At 38.1% G+C, this 15,965-nt stretch overlaps 1 protein-coding gene across 2 annotated transcripts; it reads left to right on the top strand.

The window, feature by feature from the left end:
- Positions 1 to 11,605: 11,605 nt before the first annotated feature.
- Positions 11,606 to 13,938, top strand: LOC109012981 (class V chitinase-like). Of its 2 annotated transcripts, none has more exons than XM_018994880.2 (2): positions 11,606 to 12,725; positions 13,887 to 13,938. In XM_018994880.2, the coding sequence occupies exons 1-2, from the start codon at positions 11,636 to 11,638 to the stop codon at positions 13,904 to 13,906; spliced, it is 1,110 nt and encodes a 369-aa protein (XP_018850425.1). In that variant the 5' UTR covers positions 11,606 to 11,635; the 3' UTR covers positions 13,907 to 13,938. The 2 variants fall into 2 exon arrangements, with proteins under 2 accessions (XP_018850425.1, XP_018850424.2); XM_018994879.2 differs by lacking the exon at positions 13,887 to 13,938 and adding an exon at positions 13,216 to 13,279.
- Positions 13,939 to 15,965: the final 2,027 nt, after the last annotated feature.

Raw genomic sequence — 15,965 nt, forward strand, 5'->3', positions numbered from 1 at the left:
GACTTGGTGAAAATGTCGGCTAACTATGATTGGGTGGGAAGATGAGCTGTTTCAACGTTGCCTTCTTGGATCTTGTCACGGATTTAAGTGGCAGTCTACTTCGATGTGCTTTGTGCGCTCGTGGAAGACCAGATTCGCTGCGATGTGTAAGGTTGCTTGATTATCACACAGTAGTAGGGCAGCGTGAGGATGTGAGACTTGAAGGTTTGTGAGGAGTTGGCGCAACCAAGTGAACTCTGAACAAGTGGCAGCCATGGCACGATACTCAGCCTCGGCTGATGATCGGGATACCACGTTTTGATTCTTAGACTTCCATGAGATAAGGGAATTCCCCAATAAAATGCAGTAACCCGTGATGGATCATCTCGTGTTGGGGCATGAGGCCCAGTCAGAATCGCAATAGCCTCTGAGATGAAGTGGAGATGATGAGGACAAAAGGATGCTCTGGCCCGGAGTTCCTTTCAAATACTTAAGGATTTTGTGTGCTGCAGTGAGGTGCGAGACAGAAGGTTGGGCCATGAAGTGACTTAGAATTTGTACGGGGTAGCTGATGTCTGGCTGAGTGATTGTGAGGTATAAGAGTCTTCCAATTAGTCGCCTATAGGAACTGGGGTCAGGTAAGGGATGGCTGGAATTTCTGCTCAATCTGTGGGTTTGCTCCATAGGTATTTTGGCAGTTTTAGTGCCTAGGGAGCCCGAGTCTGCCAAGATGTCTAGTGTGTATTTCCGTTGGCATATGTGGATGCCGTTTGTGGATCGAGCTACCTCTATGCCGAGGAAGTATCGCAATGTCCCCAGGTCTTTGATTTTAAATTGTTGGTTCAAGAAGACTTTAATCTTGGCAATGGATTCGAGTGATGAACTGACAACTACTATGTCGTCGACATATACCAGTAATGCAGAAAAATGAATGCCATCGTGCCAAGTGAAAAGGCTATAGTCTGATCGTGATTGTGTAAAACTGAAAGTAATGAGGGAAGTTGAGAGTTTGGAGTACCATTGCTTAGATGCCTATTTGAGGCCGTAGAGGCTTCTAAGCAATTTGCAGACTTGGCCTGATTTTCCTTTGAGGTAACCCGGGGGCAAGTGCATGTAGATTTCCTCATGCAATTCTCCGTTGAGAAATGCGTTATTTACGTCAAACTGATGGAGGTGCCAGCCACGTATGGCGGCAACTGCTAAGAGGGTTCGGACGGTGACCATTTTCGCAACTGGGGAGAACGTTTCATGGTAGTCGATGCCCTTTTGCTGTGTGTACCCTTTGGCCACTAATCTGGCCTTTTTTCCTTTCGATGGTCCCGTCTGATCGATACTTGGTTTTGTAGGTGTATCTGCAATCGATGGCGACCTTTCCAAGGGGGAGATCTGTTATGGTCCATGTGTTGTTTTGTTCCAAAGTAGTTATTTCATCTTCCATTGCCTTGCGCCAGCCGAGATCCTTGACAGCTTGGTGATATGTGTGTGGGTCGACTTGTGAAGAGATTGTGGTGGAGAAAAAAGCAAAGTGTGGAGACAGACGATGATAGGAGAGTGAGTCAGTGAGAGGAAAAAGAATACCTGGTTGAGGTCCTGAAGTCTTGTGCAATTTAGAATTGGATGAGTTGAGGAGGGCTTGCTGGTAGTGAAACTCCTGCAGGTACTGTGGTGCCTTTCTAGCTCGAGTTGATCTTCGAAGGGGTGGTTCTTCAACGACGAGAATTGAGTGAGAAGTAAGTTGAGGAGAAGGTGGGGAAGGAACGTCACTTGTGGGTGAGTTTGGCAGGATGTTTTCTGATGGTGGGGATTGAGTTTCAGGTGTTGGGTTTCGAAGGGGTGGTTCTTCAACAATGGGAATTGAGTGAGGAGGGAGTTGAGAAGAGGGTGAGGAAGGAAAGTCGCTGGTGGGTGAATTTGGCAGGATGTTTTCTGATTGTGGGGGCAGGAGTTGAGTTTCGAGTGTTGATGGAGCAGGTGTAAATGTTGGTGAATCATGAGATGGTGGAATGGAAGAAAAGAAATGATATGGTGGGCTAGGAATAGTAGGGTCGGGAAGTGTTGTGAAGGGTGTTAGATTGTGATGTGTGGAAGCGTGAATGGTGTTAAAGGGAAAAACTGTTTCGTGGAAAATGACGTTTCTGGAAATGAACGTGGTTTCTGTGTCGAGGTTAAGGAGCTTGTATCCCTTTGTGCCAAAAGGATATCCGAGGAATACACATTTTCTAGCACGGGAGTCGAATTTCTTGTGGCCTTGGAGAGTGTGGATGCAAAGTTGAGACACCCGAAAATTTTCATGTAGTTGTAGGATGGTTTTGTGTTGAACAGCAACTCAAAAGGAGTTTTATTGGATAAGGTGGAAGTGGGGATTCAATTGATGATATAGGCTGCTGTGAGTATGCAATCGTTCCAGTGTTTTTGTGGAATATTTGATTGGAACTTGAGGGCCCGAGCTATATTTAGAAGATGTTGATGTTTTCGCTCAGCTACCCCGTTTTGTTGTGGGGTTTCAACGCATGTTTTATGGTGGATGATCCATTTTTGATTAAAAAACTCTTTCATTTGAAATTCCAATCCGTTGTCACTTCTAAGAATATGAATTTTCACATTGAATTGAGTCTGAATAAGGTTATAGAAGGCTTCTATGCATGCTCGAGTGTCAAATTTTGTTTTTAGTAGGTAGATCCAGGTGCTTCGAGAGTAATCGTCGACTATGGTTAGGAAGTATTTTGACCCATCGTAGGCTTCAGTAGGATTGGGTCTCCAGATGTCGCAATGGATGAGTTCAAAATTTTGCTTGGTTTTATGATTGCTGTTAGGGAAGGGGAGTTTGTGTTGTTTGGCCATAGGACAAATGCAACATGGTATTCTATTTACTGAAGGTAATTGAGCTTGGATAATGGGATCGGTAATTGAAATTAACTTTGATAATGGTGTGTGATCAAGTCTGCAATGCCAGAGGTCGTGTACAGTAATATTGCTACTGGTAGCAGCAGAAAGCAACATGTCTTTGTGAAAAATGAAAGAAAAGTGATCAACTAGAGCTGTTGAAGGTACGTCAGTCACAAGCAGTTGATACAAGCCGTTCTTCAACTCACCCATTCCATCGTTGTCCAAGACGAAAGGTCCTAAATGAAACAAGAATGTGAGAAAAAAATAAGGCAACACAAGAGTGAATTGGCAATTTGTTTGGCAGAAATTAAGTTGAAATGAAAGTATGGTACGCATAAGACATTCTTGAGGATTAAGGTGTTGTTGATCCTGACTATGCCTACGTGTGTGACGGGTGCATCACTCCCATTGGGTAGTTTTACCGTGTAAGAAACTTGGGCAGTGATTGTGTGGAAGAAGGATGTGCTACAGATCATGTGATCCGTAGCTCCTGTGTCGATGATCCAAGGTATGTCAATGGGATGTGCTCGTGTTTGTGTTGAGGCAGCAAGGCTGAGAGGTGTACCATACATGTTTACTACTTTTGAGTCTTTTGGAGGGGAGGTGAAAGCTGTTTGAACGTGATTGACTGAGTGCCTAGCAATGGAAGTGTCTCTTTGCTGCAACAAGGATAAGAGCTGCTGGTATTGGTCCTTTGTGAAGGACATTTTCTCGTATGAATTCTCCTCTTCTTTTGCATAAGTCATGTTAGCTGAAAAAGTGAATTTCTTATTGTGGAGTTTGTGTCCTGGGGGGTAGCCGTGGACCTTGAAACATTTTTCTGTGGTGTGTCCGGTAATGTGACAGTGTCCACATATGGGAGGTTCAACATTTCCAGCCTTAAAATAATTGTCCAATGAGTGTCCCTGTATCTTGCAATGGGTGCAGTAGGGCCTTTCACGTTTGGAAGTGGATGATGGTTTAGTGTTTGGTTTAAAGGCTGTATAGCCTTTCTTAGCAGCGAAAGCCATGGAGTCAGTGGATGAGACATTTGAGAGCATGCGGTGTTGCACCTCTTGTTGCTGGACCATGGAAAAAACTTTGTTCATGGGTGGTAAGGGTTCCAGTATCATGATTTGATCTCTGGTGTTGGAGTATTGAGTCATTTAGACCCATTAAAAACTGGATTACACAGTCTCGTTGATATCTATCAAAGAGGACTTTGAGGTTTCCACAGCTGCAGCTGGCAATGGGATCATAGATCCCCAATTCGTCTCATAGAGATTTTAATTTGCCAAAGTAAATACTTACGGGATCATGCTCTTGTTGCAATCCAGCCAAGGCCTTCTTTAGTTGGAAGATGCGTGGGCCATTTTGCTGAGTGAAGCGATCCTTCAATTCTTCCCAGATGACTGAAGCTTCATCGAATAGTGCAATGCTGGATTTGAGTGTTTGGCTGATGGAGTTTTGCAACCATGATACTACCAGGTCGTTACATCGTTCCCAGGCAGCGAAAAGTGGGTCACTCGGATCTTGAGGTTTGGTTATTACACCGTTGATGAAGCCAAGTTTATTCTTGGCTCGTAATGCTCGACACATAGCTCTGGACCAGATTGTGTAATTATCTGTGGTGAGTAAGTCTGGTACCAGAGGAATGGAGGGATTGTCTCCCCGATCGAGACGGTATGGGTTGGTGACATTGTTGAAGTCAAGAAAGATGGATGTAGTTGGAGGTGAGATTTTCTCCTGCTCTGATGCCATGTAATAAAATGAAATGTTAGGAAAGAACTTGGAGTAAGCGAGTTTTGGGAGAACATTATTGTAATTTCATTCAACCGAAAATTTTTATTTTAAAGTACATAGGGGTGCACTCCGTATATGTAGTACTCGTGCGTAACAAACTAACAGAAAAGGAAAGGAATATACAGGTGTCAGAAAATAATAAATGAATGCTTTATACAATTCGTGAAGGAGTATGTGTGATGCAATTGAAAATGCAGAGGTGCATAACAGAATCGTGTGCATAACAGAATGCAGACGTGCGTTTTATTTAAGCTCCCTTGCAAATACGTGAGCTTGTTCCATGCATGTTGTCAGCGCCGTTGATCATATCGACAGGGATTGATTGTAGATGATGATCATACTCCAATAGGGATCTACTACAAATCTACATAGGCTTTTTCTTGAAGTTGAAAATGGTTTGGACTCAAAATCTTTGGACACAATTTAAGATGGTTTGAAGTTACGATGCCATGTCCACTTTGAGGTAGCACTAACGAGTAGTCTCATCTGGTTGGGATTTTCATTTTCTTCGTTACTTTGGGAGTCGTGTCTCATATTTTTCCTATTTTTCTTTGATGGATTGTTTGATGATGATTTGCCTTAAAGAGCTCTAACATGCATACATTAATTTGTTATTATCTCTTTTTTTGTGTTGTTTGCTATCTTTTTAAATATTATTTTCTATTGGCTGGGTTTCTTTTGTAAATAATAAAATTTTAAGTACTACATGTGCTTATGATGGGCTGTTCCACATATTTACTGTTAAGATAGAGAATTAACTACGTCATTAATAATTTGTTAAAATTTGTTGTAACTGAATTTCTCCTTGTTGTACTTGATTATCACATGATCTTCTAGAGGAAACTATTTGAAAGTGTGAGAATGTTTGTGAATTGTAATGAAAAAGTAATGAAAAAATAATAATAGAATATTGAATAGTAGTGAAAAGTAATGAATAATAATAAAAAGTAGGTGAAAAATAATAATAAAATAAAAAATAATAGTGACAATGTTTGAGAGTACCTCAAGTACTCTAGCTTAGTACCCAAACGTAATTTGATGTTTACTATACAATTCTTGTATTAAATTGCCAATGGCTTCTAATTTATATTAAATATTTTTCATATATCATTTCAGTATTTTAGATATTGAAATAGTAATACAATTTTGATATGTCGTGGATATATGGAACTAAGCACATGCCTTGCACGTGTAGTTTCCACTAGGGTTCACTTCTAGCTAAAACGCCGAAAAAGGCCAAGATAGAAAGTATATATGAAATAAAGAGTAATGTTACATACAGTCGTAGAATGCCCAAATGCCGTGCAGTCGTTTTGAAAAAGTGGGGTCCACTATTAAAAAATTTAAATTTTTTTTTTCATGTGGGTCCCATATTTATTCACTTTTTTCAGAGCGACTGCACGACACTTGCACACTCACGACTGCAAATATCATTTCTCATGAAATGAGAGCAGGGCTACTCTGCCGTCTGAGTAGCATCGCTCCATTTGACCTCTAGGCTAAATTGGCCTTGTTTTTTTATTTTTTTCATATTTTTTTAACATCTTAAAACATTTTTAAAAAATATATATAAAAAAAATATCAATACACTAATAATTATTTCCTTAACTATTAAGTAAAGAAAAAAATTAAAATACATGAAGTGTCAAAATGAGGGGATAAATTGAGTGGGTAAAGTAGCATTTTTCATGAAATAAACCTCCACTACAAGAAATAAGGCTTTTTGCGGCGATTTCATGTCTGTTGGAAATAAAATCGCCGCAATAACCTTTAATTGCAGCGATTTTTTATATCGTTGCTAATTTTTTCCATCAAGTTGGAAAATAGTCTTTTGCGGCGATTTTTATACTTTTTCCAACGAATAAATTCGCTGCTAATACTAAATTGGTCTTTTGCAGCGAATTATCAATTTTTACGACGAAACATTCGTCGGAAAAAGTAATATCATTTTTTGCGACGGTTAGTTAATCGCTGCAATTACAAAAGTGGTTAGTTGCAGCGATTTTTGTGTTTAACAATCTCCACGAAAGAGTATTTGCAGCGATTTTAAAATCGTCGCAAAAGTAATGGCTGCAAACAAGACTTATTTGCAACGAATTTCAGTTTCGTTGATATACCATTACATGAATTTGCGGCGAGATTTTAGTTATTTGCGGCGATATTAAGACGCCGCAAATATATTATAAAATTAAATTGCCCGCTCTTCTCCATTAATTTCCCTCCAGGCGTTCCCCCGCCCCCCCCCCCTTTCCTCCCCTTCTCTCTCCCCAACTCATCCTTTCTCGAGCACAACCCACGCCGGTAAGCATAGTCCGGCGCCAGCGACCCCACCACGCCACCGCCACCTCAGCTCGACGGCGACCCCCTCCTTCTCCCCCAGCCTGCGCCGATCTCTCTCTCTCTCTCTCTCGGATTTCTTTATATTGCCGCCACTAGGGGCGCCGTTCGCCACCACCCACACGTCGACGCCGTCGCCAGTCCAGCAGCGCAAGGCCCTCCCTTGCTCTGTTTGCAACCCAAGAGCTTGGTATGCATTTTGTAGATTTGCTTAATCTAGATTAGGATTTTGATTTCAGGGTTGATTTTAAGGTTTTGATTTTCTATTGTTGTAGTAAGTGCTTTTCCATTGTATTCTCTCATTTTTTCAAGTTCTTTTTTGTTTTATTGTGTATTTACAATCTAATCAGTTGAACGGTGCTGAAGTTTTCCTTGAAGGCTGTACGCTTTTGAGAAGGGGACTAAATTCAGAATATTTGGGTTTAGATAACTTAGTATCATCACTGCTATGAACATACTGTCACAGCACTGGTTCTTTTCTCATTTTTATCGAAATGAAATTTATTGGGCATGGCTACAAACAAGCCTTGTGGTTTCTTATCCAAAAAAAGAAAAAAAGAACAAAAAACTTTGTTGTATGACAAATGTAAATCACTGGTTGGCTGAACACACGTGCACACATATATTTATGTGGTATAGATGGCAATGCTTGCATTATTCTGTGTATATAGTTCTGGATGACAGCATACATTTTGATGCATATGTGGGGTTCATTCATCAGGGATGACTTACTAAACCAAATTTTATCTCATGGCATAACTAAATTTAAACAACTGTCGTTGCCAAAAAAGGGTGCTGCCAAGTTTTTGTGGGCTGTTTATTTCATTCTAGAAACAAAACCAATTTATATAAACCTTTTTGGTGGCTGAAATTTGTGTCATTAAATTCTATGGCATTAAATTCTGTACCTGGATATGGCATTTTGGTCCTGTTTGACATTAATATATAGTGTGGTCCTGTTTAGGCTAAGCAAGGGTAAGTTTCTTGTAGTGAGGGTTATGGGTATTTTCCATCAGCAATACACCTAAATGAAGAAATACTAAGATCATGACTTATTGAAAGTTCCCAAATAAAGATCTTTGTTTCCTGCAACTCTGCCAATTCTTGCTTGCCATCTTCCATGTTGATGGTGCCTGTTCAAATATGTTGTCATGAGAAGTTGAGAGATAGACAGAGACTAGAGAGCCTCTTTTCTTGTAATGTACCTTGTAACTCCGCAATACATGGATGCACCCCTAGAAAAGCCACTACTCTTCCTGGAATTGATCACCAATAGAAGAAAATGTAGAACTTAGTTGCAAGTAACTCAAGAAAAGAAACAGATAATTGTTCTCGAAACGATAAAATAACTCTAGGGATCATCAAGCACATATGCTGCATGTAACTATAATGTGTTCATTATGAAGACATTGAGAAGCTGAATGAATATCTTCCAGACAGAGAAAATGGGTTGGGCAATGTTGGCATGTTAAATCTTGTCTGCATGATTTTTCCACATACCAAGATTTTACTGAGTCAAATTTCACTCCTGAAAGCTAATAACGCCATGATCAATATATATCTCACCTTCTAATAGAGGCCACAAATTCTTGTCTTGTCATGTGCTTCATCTCCTCCAATTCCTTCTCATAGTTACTGATCTGCAAAAGCCAATTTCATCGAATGGTTTTGTTTTATGGATGAGGGAATTGCTTAGCAGTGAGGTTTTCTTGTTCCTTTGTGTAGGTGGGTGGATGAAGTCATTCCCAATGAAGTTGTTGTAAGAATATGATATATGTTTCCAAGGAAAAAAAAAAAAAGCGAGGCTTTCTTGACACTTGTAAGAATATGATATATGTTTCTTGTTCCTTTGTGTAGGTTTTCTTGACACTTGTTTATTATGGCAATGCCTTCCACTTTCCTTTGGAGCTAATGTGTTCCATTCCACTTTCATAAATGCCCCAAATCTTCAATATATCAGCCAAAGTGATGTTTTCCATTTGTGCTGCAGCAGTTTTCCCTTCATTTTTAGCTTATATCTTCACTCTACAAGGCTGTAACTTTGGCTTAAATTTCATTTGTTTGAAGACTAAGTTCAGTTTAGTTTAAAACTCCATCATTTTTCCCTCTCTTAGCTCACGTTTAGCACCTAAAAAGATAGCAGCAAACACACTTCCAAGTTCCGAAATTTTCTGCAACAGATTCTGTCATGGTGTCTTCCAACCTCATCTGTCCTTACATTTTTCCCCTAATACTTGTTTAGTTGGGTGTGTAACCAAGTGGAGGGAAGGTAGAAGCATGCATAATTCATGCAATCTACTGCTTGAAGATGTGAGATGATTTTCTGCCTTGTTTTGTTCCATGTTGTACAGTTTAAGCAACAAGGTTCTGCTATAGTTTTAACTATACTTCTTCCTCTATTTGAATCACTTTTCAATTATGTTTAGGCCTCCATTTTTATGTGTTAAACTAGTAGAAATCAATTATGTTTACAGATGTGAATCTTGTCATGGTCAGGCTGAAAGGCTTCTTGACTCTACAAAAGAAATGGAAGACTCAATTGCTGTGAATTTAAGGTTGGGAGAATTGGTTCTAATCTTTGTGTTTTGTTTATGTGCTGTAAAATTCCAACACCAATTTTAATTGCTTCTATTTTTTAGTTCTCAGCGGCTTGAACTGGTTCTAATCAAGAAAACAGACTTGCTACCCATGTTTCTTAAAAAATGCATGCCCCCATTTTTTAAGCAAAAAACGATTTTTAATCATGGTTATGTCTATTTACCCTGCTTTGTATTGCATATTAAGTGCACTTGCATCCATAAATTCACCTGCTTCGCCCCCTCCCCTCTTTTCTGATCATCATCATGAATGTATGAGTCCCTTCAAATAGATGATCAATTTATACTTTATTTCCAGATTTGGGTCTTCAAGAACATTGTCTTGATGGTGATGAGTATGTTGCTGTCATCGATGAATTCATGAATGCAGTTTTTATTCGTTGGCCAAATGTGATTGTGCAGTTTTTACTCGTTGGATGTGCATTGTATTTTTTATTCATTCTGTTTTCTGCAATTCTTTTTAATTACCTGAAATCATTTCCGGCGAGTATAGTTCGCCGGAAATGATTTTATAAGCAAAGAAGATTATTTGCGGCGAATAAAGATCGCCGCAAATAACATTTTACAGCGACATGTATTCGCCGCAAATAATTTTTTGCAGTAGACTAGTATCTTATTTGCGGCGATTTTACCGCTGCAAAACATTATTAATGGCGATTTTTGAATACGCTGTAAATAATATCAAGATATTTGCAGCGATATTTTGTGTATTAGCAACGATATAAAACGCTGCAAATACTTTTTCGCAGCGAAATAAGACTGATATACCAACGTTATTTGCGGCGAAATTAATAATATTAGCAGCGAAAAAAATCGCTGTAAATAAAAATTTTTGGCGACGAATTTTGTAATTCGCTAGCTAATCTTTTAAAAGGCTCTACAATTGCGACGAAAGTCCGGCGCAACGTAAATCGCTGCAAATACTTATTTCCAGCGATTTTGGGGATTATTTGCGGCGAATTTAAGCGTCGGAAAAGACCCTATTTCTTGTAGTGCTCTCAATAATTTTAATCTATAAAAGTAGAAAGTTCATCTTGATTTTTCTAAGTCCAGTATTAGGGTTCATATATGATAACATCTAGAAATATACATTTTTTCATATAAAGAATACAACACTTTCAACAGATGATCACATGATGTGTCTTGCACGTAATGTCCTACTACCTAGTACTGTATATATATATATGGGAATTGGTTCAAAGTACGTAGAGTTTTGTGTTTTCAATTGGATGCTTAATTGCAGGTCTTATATTTTGACTAGAAAACTTCGAGATCGAGGTTGAGATAAAAAAAAAAATGATCGATCGAAAACCGTAGGAAGAAACAATTAACACAACGTTTGATTGTTGACCGAGACTGAGCTGAGCTCTCTTGATGCATATTTCGTATAATCTTAAGCCAGCTGACATTTTCTACCATAGAAATCCGTACATTATGCCGTTCCCAACTACAAGTAATGCATGACGTACGGCAAGAGCACTGGCCTGCAATCTATATAGCTTTCCAACTCCTTTGATTTTTGGTACTCTCTCCATGCCAATAAACTCCCTGATCAAGATCGGTATTAAATGCATCAGCTCCAAATTCAAACCCACTTCGTGCTATATATACACGTAACTTTCTTTCCTGATAGAGAGGATATCTTCCAAGAACCAATTAATCAGATAGTTGACAACTGCATGCACCAGAGAGGAAAAAAAGAAAAAAAGAAATTAGGTCTCATTTGATTACGTAGTTCAGATGAGATGAGATGAAATATTTTATTGAAAGTTGAATAAAATATTGTTATAATATTATTTTTTAATATTATTTTTGTTTTGAGATTTGAAAAATTTGAATTATTTATTATATTTTGTATAAAAATTTGAAAAATTTATAATTATTATATGAGATGAGATAATTTGGTTTCTACCTAACCAAACGAGCCCTTAGCTATATATATATATATATATATATATATATATATATATATATGTACCGTGTGGTCTTTGGTCTTATCAAAGCTACTAGCAATATCTCAGGATACTGTGTCTGATTTTCAATATCCTTCATCAATGGCTTCAAAAACCCTTGCATATGTATTCTCCGCCCTCCTTTTGCTTCTCCAACTCTCCTCTTCTGCCGGACAGATCACAGTCGTACTGAAAGGTGGATACTGGTTTCCCGGCAGTGGATTCCCGGTGTCCAGCATAGATTCCACCCTTTTCACCCATCTCTTTTGTGCCTTTGCCGATCTCAATGCCAGTACATACCAAGTCACCATTTCTTCCTCAAACGCGGCCCAATTCTCAACTTTCACCAAAACAGTGCAGCAAAAGAACCCTGCTGTTAAAACCCTTTTGTCCATCGGCGGAGGAGGCGCCAATGCTTCAACCTTTGCTTCAATGGCTAGTCAAGCCAGTACTCGTAAATCGTTCATAGATTCCTCCATACAGCTAGCCAGGAATAACAACTTCAGTGGCCTTGACCTAGATTGGGAGTATCCGTCCACGACCACAGACATGACCAACCTTGGTTTACTCCTCAACGAATGGCGAGCAGCCGTGGTCAACGAATCCAACACCACCGGCAAGGAAACGTTGATTCTAGCCGCAGCATTCTTCTATTCCTCTGTCTATTACTCCTTAATTTATCCCATTCAGGCAATATCAAACAGTTTGGACTGGGTCAATGTAATGGCCTATGACTTCTATGGCCCCGGTTGGTCACCCTCTACAACCGCACCGCCGGCTGCATTGTACAATCCAACAAGCCAAGTTAGCGGGGCCAACGGCATTGAAGCTTGGATTCAGGCAGGTGTTCCGGCCAGCAAACTAGCTCTCGGTTTGCCATTTTATGGCTACGCATGGCGTCTGTTAAATGCTAGTAACAATGGAATATTTGCACCGGCAAATGGACCCGCTCTATCCTCAGACGGGTCCCAGACTTTCAGCCAAATCCGGGATCTGATAACTCACAGTGGATATACAACAGTGTACAACTCCACCATTGTTACAGATTACTGCTATAAGGAGACAATATGGATCGGTTATGATGATATCCAGAGTGTTTCTACCAAGGTTACATATGCCAAGGGAAAGGGTTTGCTCGGTTACTTTGCATGGCATGTTGGCGCCGACAAGGACTCCTCTCTTTCTACAACAGGTTAATTTGAATTCATTAATCCAATGTTTCTACATATTCAAGCCCATGCTTGTATAACTTTTAATTTGTTATCATACTAATTGAGTTGGGCAATCTTTTGTCAGAATGGCCTGCTCGGTTAATTTTCAACAAATAATTCTTGAAAACAACGTAAAGAATTAAGAGTTAAATATTAAAAAGAGTGATGGTAGATACAAATTTTAAATAGACAAGTTTCGCATAAGTTTTTTTGTAAAAAAGTAGATCCTACTAAAAAAATGTATTTTTTTTACACTTTTTCAAAAGGGGGTTTACTTTCTTACAAAAATTTGTGCGGAACTTATTTATTTGAGATTTGTACAAATCATTTCTTGTATTAAAATACTACATTGGATTTGTTCAGCTAGTCAAGTGCTCGGGCATCTTTGATTACAATATATATACGTACTGTATTTCTTTTTTGAATTTCTAACTTCTAAATTCTAATGCCTAAATCTGACTGTTGATGCAGCTTCAACTACATGGGAATGAGCATAAAGATTAGATTAGCAATAAAGACTATATATTGGTTGTGGAAGCTTATGCATGCTATCCACATGAATATGTGAGCACACACTTAATTATCACAATGTGCGAGGGGTGTATGACCCAAGCGGCCAGCATCCTAACGTGGCATCTCTTACCCAAATCACAAATTGGTGCTTGGGGCGCCACATTTAACATTAGATTCTCTATAAATATATATATATATATATATATATGTTTGTATATATATTTCAGCTGAATGATAGAGACTGTCAATTAAGGAGATCAATAGAATCTTGAGTGGATAGACTTATCCTATTTTACTTTAAACACAGAAGTTGGTTGCACTTCATGTGATATTGACATATCTAGATGATGATTTGAAATCATAAAAATGATTAAATTTTTTTTTTTAAAACATAAATATACAAACTTGTATATGCAATCTCTATTTAAGAACCATATAAAGACTAACTCTTACTTTTTTATAAAAATTTGTGTAAAATTTATCTATTTAAAATTTGTACAAATCATTTCTCATATTGGATTTATTATTGTCTTGTGCTCGTGTCTTTGATTACTGCCCAATGTATTTTTTTTTATTTTTTGGATTTCTAACTTCTAAATTCTAAAGTCCAAATCTTACTGTTGATGCAGCTTCAACTACATGGGGATGAGCATAAAGATTAGATTAGCAATAGAGACTATATATTGATTATGGAAGCTTATGACTATCCACATGAATATGTAAGGCTAGCTAATAAATAATCATATACACATGTTGTATTTAATAAGGCTGGCCTGATGGTTACTGTGGTTTGTATAAATGGATGAGATTAATAATTTGTATTGAGACTTGAGAGTTATACTAATGTATCTATTAAAGTTTCATTTTGCCTATAAAATTAGTGGGTCGCAATTATATGCATACAATTCTTGTACGTCTATCTTATAATCCATGTACCGCTATAAGAAAATTGTTTATTTGTAGTTAGTTATTTCTTACAAAATGATAATTTTTTTATCAAAATGAGTCTGTTTTATCGCAACTAGTCATTTTCGTTGTAAATTACAATCCATCACAAATACTCATTTTTCTTGTAGCGTATTTTAAATCAAATAATGCACTCATTTCACTTTATTAAAATGCATTTTAATTTAATAAAATTGTCTTGTATTATTTTATATTGAGTTGTAAAATAGTTGCAAAAGATTAGTACTTAAAAATTAATTATTTTATAAAAGGAAAAAACATAACTTGATAAAAAAATAATATAGATAATCTTGACATGTGGATGATATATATCGGTCTATCTTATCATAAACTGTAATAAAATTATACTCTTGACGAGAGTGTGAAAACTTAACAATATATTGATATTGGCGTCTTGCGTGATTAACTATGAATATTCTCATATAAAAAATCAATATTTTCTTTTGAAAATACGATGGTGTCGAAGCTAGGGGCTTGGGCCGCTAGCTAGAGGCCTATAAAATAATTCCGGCTGGATTTTCAACCTAGACCCAATATTCCATCGAGCTTATAAATATCCAACTCAATTCTGCTTGAAGTTGGTTGGTAATAATCATAGTACCAAGACAAACTAAAGAGTGGGCACACGCTCTTCACATTATTATAATTTTTTGTAAATTTTAATATAATAATAATATTAACAAAAAATATTTTAATATTAATTTTAAAACCATCTCATTTCATTTTATTAAGGACCTAAGCCTGTAAACAACTAAATACATTTTTCTTGTTTTGTTTGGTTTTGATCCACATTTTGGCAGAAGCTCATGCGGCTTCCTATTCAGTTCATCCTGGTAACACAAAGATGTATCGAGATTTAAAGAGAAATTTCGGGTGGGAAGGGATGAAAATGGATATCGCATTGTTTATTGAGAAATGTGACACGTGCCGTCAAGTGAAGGCTGAGCATCAAAGACCTGCTGGTAGACTGCAACCTCTCCCTATTCCCGAGTGGAAATGAGATGATATTTCGATGGATTTTGTTGTAGGCTTGCCGAGGACACCTAGTGGGAAGAACTCAATTTGGGTGATTGTTAATTGGTTGACTAAGAGTGCCCATTTCTTGCCTATTCATAATACGGACTCCTTGGGTAAGTTAACTCGATTGTATGTCAAAGAAATAGTGCGTTTGCATGAAGTACCCAGGAGTATTGTATCGGATCGGGACCCGCAGTTCACCTCCCATTTTTGAAAAAGTTTGCAGGCAGCTTTAGGCACAAAGTTGAAGTTTAGTACTGCATATCACCCTCAAACAGACGGTCAATCAGAGCACACTATTCAAACTCTGGAGGATATGTTGCGGTCTTGTGTCATGGAATTTCAAGGAAGTTGGGAGAATCATCTGCCATTAATTGAGTTTGCTTATAATAATAGCTTCCATTCCTCCATCCAGATGGCTCCGTATGAAGCTTTGTATGGAAGGAAGTGCAGATCGCCCTTGTGTTGGGATGAAGTTGGTGAGAGTAATGTAATTGGGCTTGAGATAATTCAAGAAATGAAGGATCAAGTTCAGTTTATAAGGAAGAAAATGGCGGAAGCCCAAAGTCGCCAAAAGAGTTATGCAGATACGAGAAGAAGAGACTCATCCTTCGAAGTAGGTGATTGGGTTTATCTCAAAGTCTCTCCTATGAAAGGCGTTAAGCGCTTTGGTAAGAAAGGAAAGCTTAGTCCGAGGTATGTTGGCCCTTTTTAGATCATAGAGA

The sequence above is a fragment of the Juglans regia genome, chromosome 6 (genome assembly GCF_001411555.2).
Source record: "Juglans regia cultivar Chandler chromosome 6, Walnut 2.0, whole genome shotgun sequence".
Taxonomy (NCBI): domain Eukaryota; kingdom Viridiplantae; phylum Streptophyta; class Magnoliopsida; order Fagales; family Juglandaceae; genus Juglans; species Juglans regia.

Coding starts and splice junctions, on each gene's coding strand:
- LOC109012981 (XM_018994880.2), top strand. CDS start 11,636: ATGGCTTCAAAAACCCTTGCATATGTATTCTCCGCCCTCCTTTTGCTT. Junction 12,726..13,886: donor CTCCTCTCTTTCTACAACAG/GTTAATTTGAAT, acceptor CTGTTGATGCAG/CTTCAACTACATGGGGATGA.